The following is a 12,970-nucleotide window of genomic DNA, read 5'->3' on the forward strand; positions in this document are numbered from 1 at the left end:
CAAAGACCTTGCCCGGCACTGAGAGCAGCGTCACCCTTCGGTAGTTGTTGCAGTCCTGGCGATCACCCTTCCCTTTCCAGAGAGGGACAACAAAGCCCCTCTTCCAATCAGTTGGGATGATGCCTGTGTTCCATTCAGAGCACTGAACTGCATGCAACGACACGAGTACAGCATTTCCACCAGCCTCGAGAAGTTCAGCATGGATGCCACAGATCCCAAGAGCTTTATCCTATTTCAACCGGTTCATCACAGCCTGTGTTTCTACAAACAAAAGGAGGTCACAGTTGATTGGATGGTCAGCAAAAGGGATAGTTGCACTCCTGACTTCCAACTCAACAGCTGGTGGAACAGCCTGGTATAGCCGCTCAAAGTAACTGGCCCAGCGGTCTTCACTTTGGACTCCTCTGTCAAGAGCCCACCACTCTTCGCTCTAACTGCATTACACCGAGGGATTAGATGGGCTTGGAGGAACGCAAGGCGCAAATTCCCCTGAAAGCAAGGTTTTTAATCACTTGACCACAGGTGATGTTCTATCCCCTCACAGATTCCTCGCACATAGGCCTCCTTGTCCACCCTCAGCGCACGTGGAGTTTTACGCCTCAACTCCCTGAACAGCCCAGCTCTGCTATTAAGCCTGGCCCTGCGATACTGCTCAGTAGTATCCAGTGTCTCTTGAGAGACAAAATTATTCTTCGCCCAACGGTGACTTCCAAGACATCCACCAGCAACATCAAGGATGGTTGTCTTGAAGGCACTCCACAACTCTTCAGGATTCCCCAAAGCACCCAAACCCCCAAAATCCTCACTCAGCCTGTTCACAAACTCCTCAGCTACCCAACTCCTCCTTGAGCTTGCCAACATCCAGCCGAGGCTGGGGTGGTACCATTCTCTTGGATTTAAGCTGCAACTTCGGAGTCGCTACCACAAGCCTGTAATCGGCATTGAGGAACTGAGCACTCTGGTGGACCCTGCAGTTCTGGATCATCCTCCAGCGACCACCAACGAGCACATGGTCAATCTCCTTTGCCACACCAGCAACGTTGGAATCCCAAGTACAGCGAATGAGCCTATGGGTGCTGAAAGCATGAACCAGCCACCTCAAGTCCATGACTTCTTGCAAAGTCAAGGAACTTGGTGATATTCTGGTTGACAGTTCCAGACCCATGGGGACCAACACATGTCTCATAACCATCTCAATCAGTTCCAATCGATGCATTGAAATCCCCCAAGACCAGAAGTGCATATCGCCTGGGGCACTGATCAACCACAGACTCGAGCATGGCATAGAATGCATCCTTCACGGTGAGATCACTCACCTCAGTCGGAGCATATAAAGAGACCAGGGAAATGACACCCAAGGAGTGACGGATCCTCAGTCTCACAATACGCTCCTTGACCGGTGTTACCTCAATTATAATCATTGGAGTCAGCTTATTTGACACAGCCACAGCAACTCCTTGGGCATGGCAACCATCAGAGCGACCAGACCATTAGTAGGTGTAACCACCCACCAAGATCTTGCCACTATCTGGTTTCTGAACCTCAGAGAGTGCTGCAATACCGATGTTCAAACGGTTGAGCTCAGATGATAACAGACACAGGTATCATCCTTTCTTTGGGATAGGACATTCCAGGCACCCACCTGAAGGGACCGCCTCAGGTTAACCCATGGAGACCGCTGTCTGATGGACGACACCTTAGCATCCCCCAGCACACACTACCGCAATCTGACCCAGGAAGGTTACCCCGTAGTTTTCCTCCTATCATCAAAGAGTGGACGTCCCAAAGGCTTTGCCCCAATCCCGTCATCCAGTGAGCTGCCCTGCGGAGGATCAGCTGCACAGAACCTACTCCCACCAAGTGGGTTTTCAATTTCCTTTGCGTTTTTCTTGTGTTTTGTGGAATGAAGGATTTTACGGTGGCCGGAGTGTAAGTCCTGCCACCAACCACCTAAAAAAGTAACCCAACTGCAGGGGGACATCCGCAAAATACAGTTGGGCACTAGATATGGATGGTCGTTTGTTCACAAGGAGCTCCTTCGCCCATTGTCAATCGGATGAAAATTTACAATTAAATTTTTTTTGTCCTTTGTTGACCTTTTAGCCTATGTTGACCTCAAAAATAATAGGCAGTTGAATTCAGTGACCTGATATGCAAATGATCTTGAAATTTCAAGTTAATCGTATTAAAATTGAGGATTTTATAAAGTTTGCCCATGTTGACCTTTTGCCTTATTTTGACGTTTTGGTCTATGTTGACCTCAAACATAGTTGGTGGTTGAATTCAGTGACCTGATATGCAAATCCTCTTCAAATTTGAAGTCAATCGGATGAAAATTGAGGATTTTGGAAATCTGAAAAAGTTGTTGACCTTTGGCAAATGACCTTTTGACCTCAAAAATAAATAGGAATCTGTCAGACCACAGACTCCACCATTTGGTGAAAATTGGTTTAAAATTGTGACCTGTAGGCAATTAAAAGTGAGCAGACAGACAAACAAATGGAAGCGATGAACATTCTTTAAAAAAAAAAAAAATTGCCAAGTAACACACACACACACACACACACACACACACACACACACACACACACACACACACACACACACACACACACACACACACACACACACACACACACACACACACACACACACACACACACACACACACACACACACACACACACACACAGTCAGAGCAATGCACAAGATCAACCAATATACCTGAAAAGTTTGATTTTCGCAAGTAACAAACAGACAGACTGGGTGAAAACATAACCTCCTTCAACCTTCGGTGGCAGAGGAAATGAGTGAAATGGAAACGAAGAGAATAGAGAGGAAGATGATAAATAGTGTCATAAATATTTGATCATGATGTTGGCAGTATCAGGAATGTTGGCAGTCAAAGGGGTAGTCTTTGCTGTAGGAAGTATGTCAAATTTCACACGTGATGATTGTTCCAGAATTGTTGAAGGAATGTTTAGATAGCTACATTGTAAGAGGTAATGGAGTGTGAACAATTTGAAGATTAAAGTGGGTTACGTTTGTGGATGGAGTTCGCATTGATTGGGAGTGATGAAGGGAGAGTGAATGGCAGCAGTGGTGAAGGTGTGGTCAATGCAGGCAGTGGTGAAGGTGTGGTCAATGCAGGCAGTGGTGAAGGTGTGGTCAATGCAAGCAGTGGTGAAGGTGTGGTCAATGCAGGCAGTGGTGAAGGTGTGGTCAATGCAGGCAGTGGTGAAGGTGTGGTCTATGCAGGCAGTGGTGAAGGTGTGGTCAATGCAAGCAGTGGTGAAGGTGTGGTCAATGCAGGCAGTGGTGAAGGTGTGGTCAATGCAGGCAGTGGTGAAGGTGTGGTCAACGCAGGCAGTGGTGATGGTGTGGTCTATGCAGGCAGTGGTGAAGGTGTGGTCTATGCAGGCAGTGGTGAAGGTGTGGTCTATGGAGGCAGTGGTGAAAGTGTGGTCAATGCAGGCAGTGGTGAAGGTGTGGTCAATGCAGGCAGTGGTGAAGGTGTGGTCAACGCAGGCAGTGGTGAAGGTGTGGTCAACGCAGGCAGTGGTGAAGGTGTGGTCAACGCAGGCAGTGGTGAAGGTGTGGTCAACGCAGGCAGTGGTGAAGGTGTGGTCAACGCAGGCAGTGGTGAAGGTGTGGTCAACGCAGGCAGTGGTGAAGGTGTGGTCAATGCAGGCAGTGGTGAAGGTGTGGTCAATGCAGGCAGTGGTGAAGATGTGGTCAATGCAGGCAGTGGTGAAGGTGTGGTAAATGCAGGCAGTGGTGAAGATGTGGTCAATGCAGGCAGTGGTGAAGGTGTGGTCAATGCAGGCAGTGGTGAAGATGTGGTCAATGCAGGCAGTGGTGAAGATGTGGTCAATGCAGGCAGTGGTGAAGGTGAGGGTGCAGCAAATGCAGGCAGTAGTACTGTTGCGAATTTGGAAGCTTACTGCACACAACAGGCAGGTCCTTATAGATCAGCTATATTGGTAAGTATGTGTTTCTAGTTAGGGTTCTGTCATGTTTAATGGGTGATTAATTGTACGCGCGCCGAGTTATTTTATAGTTAGGATTTTTACATTTTAAACTTCAACAACAACAACGCCCAACTTCGCTTCTTCACCATCGGCCTTTCCCACACGCATGCGTGTCAAGCACAACCGTGGGCGGAGTGCAATGTGCCAGGCTGGGTTTATTTGGATGTTGGCATCTTGGATTTCGCTCCAAATACGGGCATGGCGCCCCTCTCAGCCAATCGGAGGCGTGCGAGCACGTCTGTCGCCTATCGGCCAATGGGGAGCCAACGCAACATATTGCTGCTCGACTTCTTGGTCGAGGGGTGGAGACATGAGCACCCCCCCACCCCCCCCCCTCCGACCAATCTCGGACGTCCGGGAGATCGCCCGACACGCCTGTCCAATGAGGAGGGGAATGACACGAGACGGATCCTTTCCACCTGTCAAGAAAAAGGGATAATTGTGTGGGGGCGACCTGGTGAGGGAGTCTTCCCGCCATGCATCGCCTGCCTGCGAGCCGAAGGAGAATCGCTTGCCTGCCTGCCTAGCTAGCTGACTTGCTTTGCCTTCCTCGTCGCCTGTTTTGCCGGTGGAGCGTGCCAGCGCCTGACGCTACCCTCCGTACCTGGTACTTGGAGCGGCATCGTGTTGCGGGTTCGAGTCCCGCCAGGCCAGATCGTCAAGAACCGCACGAAGCAGGAAGGTCCAAGCTAGATTCTTACCTCCAGCTCACCTTCCTTCCGAGCTGGGGGTATCAATAAAGGCCACGGCCACCATTTCTTTTTGGGGGGTGTGTGTCTGTGTGTGGGCCCGTCTTATAAGTATAAACATTTAAGTGCCGTGTGTGTAAATGGCATTCCTTTTATTCGGTTAACTCTGCCTTCTTGCATGCTCCCCTGCCCCATTATCAATAAATATCCCTTTTGTTAAATGTTCCAACTCGTTTCTGTGTTTCAAGGAAGCAGCACATACCATTTTTGAAGTCTTTGGTATGACTCGGCCAGAGTTTGATCCAATGACCTCACAGACTCAGAGCAGACGCTCTAACCATTTCACCACCGAGTCTGGTTGCAAAATCTTGCTTAAACTTAAACTTTTAGTTGTTGAAATCTTTCTCATTTTTAGTTCCTCTATTTGGACTAATCCATGTCCAATTTCTTGAATACCAGTCTAATATGCATTTGCTTGTGATGAAGACTGCTGAAGACTGTTGTGGACGGATCCAGATGAAATTTTGTGGACAGGTTCGGTGTGTGACAAGGACGAACTGATGAGATTTTGGTGAAGATCCGGATCCAGATCCGACTACTAGAATTTTTAAAGTGATTCTTCACCATTGAGAGATAGGGCCAAAAACGATATATAGCACGATATCTCAAAAAATTGTGAACGGATTTGGATGAAACTTGGTGGTCACCTTGGGTGTGTGACACGGAAGAATTGATTCAATTTTGGTGACGATCTGGATCCGGATCTGATACTTTTTAAAAGTGATTCTTCAGCATTGAGAGATAGGGCTAAAAATTATATATAGCATGATGTCTCAAAAAGTTGTGAACGGATTTGGATTAAACTTGGTGGACAGGTTGGGTATGTGACAAGGACGAATTGATTCGATTTTGGTGAAGATCTGAATCTGGATCTGGATACAATAATTATTTAATTTCTAAAGTGATTCTTCACCATTGAGAGATAGGGCCAAAAACGATATGATACTGTATGGCATGATATTTCAAAAATGTGTTGGGCCCGATATGTACTCGTGGATCAGGCATTATGTGGCAGAGGTATGCGCTCTACCGAGTGCCCTTCTCGTTTTGTTATTTTATTTTCTGCACATCATTTGCACGCAGATTTCAAATCTTCTTCACAACGAAAAGAAAAACGTTGCACATTTTCTTTATTTAGTAGCCACATTTATATCAGTTCTGAATACAGGTATCCTTCAATTTTGGAAAGGGATGCATTCCTCGAGAACGCAATGAAAACCTAAAAAAACCCGTAAATCAAAAACGCTTTTCCAATCATTTTAAAGGTAAACAAATAGGGGTGCATTCCTGACCCAAAATTATTGGCTTCTCTCACATAATGTTTTCTTTCACAATAACGTAAGAATAATTCTGTTACAAATAACATGAAAAAAAAGCTGAAATAGACATTTGCATTAAAAAAAAACAAACATCCTACTTAATGCTATATAAATCCAAAACCCTTAACTTTTTTAAGGTGTGATACTTTTTAAGGAGCAGTGATACTTAACTCAAGACAAACGGGAAACGATGGTTAGTTTCTCACCCTTCTCATTACATTATATTATGTCGATCTTCAAATGCGTGTTATAGCCTGGCGAGAACGTTTTGCTGGGACAGCAATTGAGTTTGAGGAAGGTCTCTTGCTAATCATCTTAAGGGATGAGTGAGATTACGGCCGATTTTAAATGATGGAGCACTTCACAATGGTGAGGCACAAGATGGTGAACAAAGGTAAACTGATGCTTGATGCTGCGCAAGATGCGTCATACTTTCACTAAAGTTCACTGTGATGATGTTCACGAAAGGAGTGAAGCACTATTAGGAATTTCCTCCATAGTGGTCTACCGTACTGGAAGTATTTGAATTTTGTTCTCGCGAAAAATGGGAATGTTAATCGAAAAACATGCCATAAAAAGCTCGTTTCGTTAGCGTGAAAAAACATAAATCAAAGGATACCCGTACTCCATTTTATCAATTAACATACACTCATAGCCGATCAGCCCCGGTCCGAAATTTTGGTCACCGGTATCAAATTAGGGGAGAATGCTCATAGTGTTTTTTTTTATGAAGGTATAACCCCGAGAGTTGGAAAACATGCGATAGCATTGTGGCGGTGGCAACTTTATGGGAGTTATCCCCCTTTTTCCAAAATGGCCGCCAAATGCTCAATACCCTATATATAGCAGATTTTAGACCACCTAGAGCAGTGATACTGGTGTCTACGACTAGGTTTGAGGGGTCAGATATATCATTTCTGTATTTACCTAAAATATTGCATACAACCTTAATATTAAAATTCAAGATGGCCGCCAAAATGGCTGCAGACACATATTTAAATGACCGCGTTTAAGGTCCTAGAACAGTTACGACAGTGATTTTGGTGTACATTTCCAATATTTTAGGTAAATACAGAAATGATATATCCAACTGTAGTGAAATGTACATGATGACTCTAATACTCATCATTTACTGTCAATAATTACTGTTCATCGGCATCCACATCGTCATCCTGGTCCGTACTCTCCACATCATCTGATGACCGATTCTCGCAGTCTGACAGTTTGCACATATCAGTGCACTTAAGTCCATTTGCCAGACATACACAATTTGGCAGCGTACACTTCCTTGAACATTTGCAGGCCAGTAGGGCCAAGATAGCCTCAGGTGCTGGCTGACCATCCATCCAATCCACTACCATTAATTTCTCGGCTCCATCCATGTCAATTTTCCACCCTCTGCCAATGGGACTTGGTACACCTGGGTCTTGCTCAAGACATCTTCTCCATATTCCAGCCTGGTAGTTTGCCCTTTGTGCATGTTTGACTAAGCAGCCCCTGCAGGGTGGAAGCTGATGACTCTCTATCTCACCTTTCTTAACACAGAACAAGTTGTACCTGAGATCATTGACCTTGGTGAATGCTGCTTTGGGGCCATAGAGGAGACATGTGACACACTCTAGTTTGTTCATCAGTTCTGAGGAGAGGTCCCATTCCTGGCCCAACTCTGTGAATGTGTTCTTAATTTCCCTGTTGTTGGTCACTAATTTTAGAGCACTTGCCTTCCCTTTACCTACGAAAGCACTGGTAGTGTCACATCCAGTGTATGCATGTATACCAATAAGAGCTCTGCAGACATCTATGCTGACAGTGGCAGCGACTTTCCCGATGTCAACTAATCTAGTTCTGGTTCTAGTTCCACATTTCTGGAATAACAGAGCTCCTATCTTGTCATGGAATGCCAAACACATGATAAAGACATCTGTGTCCTCTGCGCATATCACTACAGCCTGGTTGCCCTATCTAGCAGCATGGACAGCATGGAAAAGTAGGCGCCCATCTGCTTCCTCCTGCTGGCACTGGAGATCTGGTACCTCTTCACTGCCCTGTGATGTAATTCTGCAGCATTTGTCATCTACAGTTACATACAGAATCTTCTCATGTAGTTTTTCTCTGCACACTGGCTTCCTCCATTCACTGACAATGAAGCTAATCAGACTGGTTTTGTTAGTTATTCCTGTCAGGAAACTTCTCCATTGCCTCACAATCTGTGCGCTTGTGATACCCTGCAGCTGGTGTCCAGTCTCTTCACCTCGTGCCAATCTCTCACTGTTCTTGATAGAATTCTCTCGATATGTGTCGAACACAACATCTATTCTGGTACTTTTACTTCCTTCACGCAATGCCATAGACAGTATTGTAGTGGCAATATCTCCAAACATAGCTTGATTATCCTTTACTCTTTGAACTAAGTTCATTCCATCGACCACAGAAGCCGGATTTTGTGGGAGTTGGTCTGCTACTGTCACATTCTTCTGCAAAGTAGTGGCTAAGGAAGCTTTGTTTGTTTTCCTGAGTAATCCGTTTGGGGAAGAGAGAGCCCAGGGTAGTGGTCCCAAGGGGTGAGAGAGGATGTCCTCCATCGTGAGATTGCGCCCTTGTGCCATCACAATGATGCAACCAAACAGAGACCGGTCAGCTTTCAAGATTATGTCCTTCCCACTTGTTTTCACTACCTTCTTCTTACACATATTTGTGAATGTCTTCAGCTTGTTAGTTTTCATCGGATCATGAAATGATTTTGCTGATGGGTCGTTCTCCAGTCTCTCGTTCTGGAAAGTGGCATAACTCTGCTCTCCAATATCACATGCCTTCATCAGGTCAGAGGCAATGTCTCTGGGTGCCAATTTTGCAGTAGAAATGCTTATGAGGTCTTGCTTCTCTGAGAATGGGTTGACCCAGGCTTGAATGAGGCTGACGACTGCCGACACTGTTTCCTCATCTTTTTGGATTCTGAGCTGCTGTAGATCAGCATGGTTGAGTTCTGATTGGTTACCATGCACCATGTCTCTTAAGTGTCCAAGAAATGCACTGCGGTACTCTGCTGTTATGTAGTACCTTTTGATGGCTCCTGCTTTTAGGCTGAACCGTGACATGCCTCCAGGAGTCTGAGTGTCCTTGTTCACCATAACCTCAATTGTCTGATCTACAGGTATCCGGCCAAAGGGATTATTGCTGGACCTTTGCACCGAGAAATGACCTTCCTGGAAGGCTCTATGTACATCAGGATTCTTCTCGGGAAGATTTGTCATCTGAGCAAAGTATGCAGACAGGTACCTGGCATAGTTGACCTTATCATAGGCAAAACACCATGGGATCAAAGTTCTAATGGCATTGATGTGCAAATCCCAGTTGTCCTCACGAGAAGCACGCAGAAGGCCAAGTATCACGTGCTCTACCATGTCTATGCATGACATCCAATATCCCGATAGCTCCCCATTGTTGTGGCGGAGGTGTTCCGTGAAGGCTCTCCACAGGATCATCAACTCTAATAATTGTGGACTGTCGAGGAGATCACTGAAGTTATGTTGGTTGAGATCATCAGCTACGTCGTTCACTTTGTCTACACACGATTTGATCACAGCGCTCTTCTTCTCGTTGCTGTCTACCCATAGTGTAAACTCTGTCCATGCCAGTCTCATCAAAGCTTCATAGATGCGCTTGTGGACCCTGAGAGCACGATTGTACTGTTTGCCGTCAATGATACAGAAATGATATATCTGACCCCTCAAACCTAGTCGTAGACACCAGTATCACTGCTCAAGGTGGTCTAAAATCTGCTATATATATATATATAGGGTATTGAGCATTTGGTGGCCATTTTGGAAAAAGGGGGATAACTCCCATAAAGCTGCCACTGCCACAATGCTATCACATATTTTCTCACTCTAGGGGTCTACACCATCCCAAAAATCACTATGAGCATTCTCCCCCAATTTGATACCGACCAACCCCCCAGGCTGATCGGCTATCAGTAATAAGCATACGTTATTTTTTTCTGCATACGTTTATTCAACCCCATCGTCTTTCAATGTAACAATTGGATTTCTCTCTTTTTTGGGAGTTTCCTTTTGGGCACTCAAGTTGATTGCATAGATTGTTTAGTTACCAAATTGCTTGTAGCTGTTGATAAACTTTTGGTAAGACCGACGTGCTTTCACATAATCATTTTATGCCACTGCACTTCTATCAATGTTGTGGTAAAATGTGTTATCCAGACCATACCATTTGGCATGATTGCATTGTTCTTATCAGTATCAGTAGCTTTATTCATCGTTAACTGCATGCCAGATTGCAATCATAATACCTACCGCTGATTGCATCTGTTGCCAGAATAACTGGAACAATTTGACCAAGATCTCCGACTCCGGCTGCTCCAACTTCGACTACTTGCACTTCGCTGTGGACCAGACCTGCCAGAAGATAGGTACTTAGAGCAGTTCAGAAGCAATATTTCACATTGCAGTGAAAGAATGAAAAAAACTTATCATCACCTTTTTGTTTACCATCCTTTTAAGATCGTCATGTATCAACTGAATCATGTGAAATTACGCAGTGGAGATGCTTGCAAACCTATGTTTGTTTTTCATATTTTACATTTCTTTGATCTAACCATGCACAGGAAACAATTTCAGAGATAACTTTGTTCATTACAATATTTGCATGAAACAGACAACAAAAACGTTTCAATTTTGGCCAACGAGGCAATTAAAGGTATTGTATTAGTATTACTAAACAAATAGACAGACAAGTAAAGAGACTCAACTGATCAAGATAGAGAGAGACTTTCTTTTAGATAGGTAATGTCACTTATCTGAGACCTTCTTTAAACATTTTGTGAAGGGTCAGTCAGAGACTCATTAGTGAACTTCCACTGTGTAAATCTAGGACTTTCAAACCATTGTGAAAATCTGAGAGCGAGTCAATAGATTAAACCATTTTGCATTTCAGCGATGCAAATCACATGTGAAGATGATATGCATGCCAGTCACCAACTAGCAATGCAGGTTAGCACCCCTGCATTGTGTGCTGATTCGACAATAACCTGTGGTTGTGGGCTCGCAACTTAAAATCTCATGACAAAGATGGCAGCACCATTGGAAAGTTGTGTGTGTATATATATATATATATATATATATATATATATATATATATATATATATATATATATATATATATATATATATATATATATATATATATGTATATAAGGAAAATTTTCTAAGTCCAAAATGGGCATAACTCTGTGATAAATTGATGAAATGCGCTGAAACTCAAACTTTCTCTGTGACATCATAATAAAGCCATCTACCAAGTTTCAGTTGAATATGTTAAAGAGTATGGAAAAGAAGTCTGAAAAATCAGATGGGACAGATAGACGGACAGACAGACGGAGAGCAAACCTATAGCCTCCTCCAGTGAAACCAGTAGGGGACTAATAAATATGTACAGGTTGATAGTAAATCTTAGAGAAGGAAGACAAACACTCGTGATAAATAGCATCCTGGGAGAGCACATCCCCATCCAAAACGATGATATTTTCTACCCCCATCAACCCTCTCCAAGCCTACCTCTTTCCAAGTTTCCAGTTTTTTCTTCTTGAGAGTTTGCAGCTGTGGTCAATCTTGTCCACTTTATGTGTACGGTATTCCCCTATCCCTCATTCTTTCCCACATCCATTATTTATCCAAGTCTCCCTCTATTTTGTCCCTCATCCCTGGTGTTGGTCTGTTTCCCCCCTCTCTCTTTCTACTGTTGCTTTTATTCTGTTATGTCCTGATCCATTCTTTGTTCCAGTTCCTCCATGAACCTTGACTTTGTATACAAAAAGCGGCTCAAGTACTAAAAAAGTTCAATCTTGGTATAGTCATGAATTGTTGAAATCTTGTGGTTCCAGGTTTGAGTGTGCAGAAAAGGACACAAACAACAGGCAAGAATAACTAATGTGACGTGTTAAATATGGTGGTGCAAAAGACTATGTTTCCCAGATGCATCAATGGTAGTAAACTTCCAATTCAATGGTTTGTTTTGTTTTATTTCTCCAGCCTTTAAAACTTTTTAAAATTCCAATTGAATTATATATTCTGATGAATTATATATATGCGATGTGTTCTACAATCATGTGTATCATAGTCATGCATTTATACACTGTAATGTTGGTGTTGGTTTTGAAAGCTGACCAATTATTCACGTAGAACGAGTTCTCTTGTTATACATAATGACTTGTGTAAATACCAAGACATGATCCTGCTCCATTCAAACACTGCTAAGATGCTCGAAGATCAATAATTATTCAGTGAGCTGGGGAAGCATCTGTGTGACCCAACTCAAACTTCATGTGCACAAGTATTTTTCAGTAAAACCTATTCAACCAAGTGGAGATCCAGATCAGGCCTATCAGTGAAAACATAAACTGTTCAGCCTGGCGGAGGTACGTGCTCTACCGAGTGTCGTTCTAGTTAATGCTATATGTTTGCGTAAAGTTTTAATGAGAAAATTGTGAAATGAAACAAAAGCTTCAGTACAAATAATCTATCCCAGTATATCTTTGAAATGTTAAGCATGATTCACCTCAAATGTGGCAAAGATCTTCAATGTGAGGCTCCTGAAATACGCACAACATTTTTCCTTTGAGGCTTCATCACACATGATGTCGTCAACGAAGTGATAACCCAAGTTTTTTTTAAAAAAAAATTGTATTCTATTTCAGAAATGCAAAGCTGCAGAAAGTCAAAATTTTGCAAAGATCTCCATGACGAACAGTCTGAAATAAACAATGTTACACCTGAAGGCAAATCTGATACGTCATCAGTATGGTGATATTGTTACGAATCTGGAACCCATCGCACACAACAGCCAGAGTCCTTATAGA

The 12,970-nt window shown here is 43.7% G+C and overlaps 1 protein-coding gene across 8 annotated transcripts in view; it reads right to left on the reverse strand.

Moving 5' to 3' along the window:
• LOC147029495 (uncharacterized) overlaps positions 1 to 12,970 on the reverse strand; it is a 174,708-nt gene that overhangs the window by 42,716 nt on the left and 119,022 nt on the right. For all 8 annotated transcript variants that reach the window (XM_085871951.1, XM_085871949.1, XM_085871950.1 and 5 more), the window contains one exon: positions 10,410 to 10,511. In XM_085871951.1, the coding sequence (XP_085728077.1) occupies positions 10,410 to 10,511 (102 nt within the window). The remainder of the gene's footprint in view (positions 1 to 10,409; positions 10,512 to 12,970) is intronic.

Source organism: Eptatretus burgeri, chromosome 3 (genome assembly GCF_056783735.1).
Source record: "Eptatretus burgeri isolate ZD-2024b chromosome 3, Ebu_testis_v1, whole genome shotgun sequence".
NCBI lineage: Eukaryota > Metazoa > Chordata > Myxini > Myxiniformes > Myxinidae > Eptatretus > Eptatretus burgeri.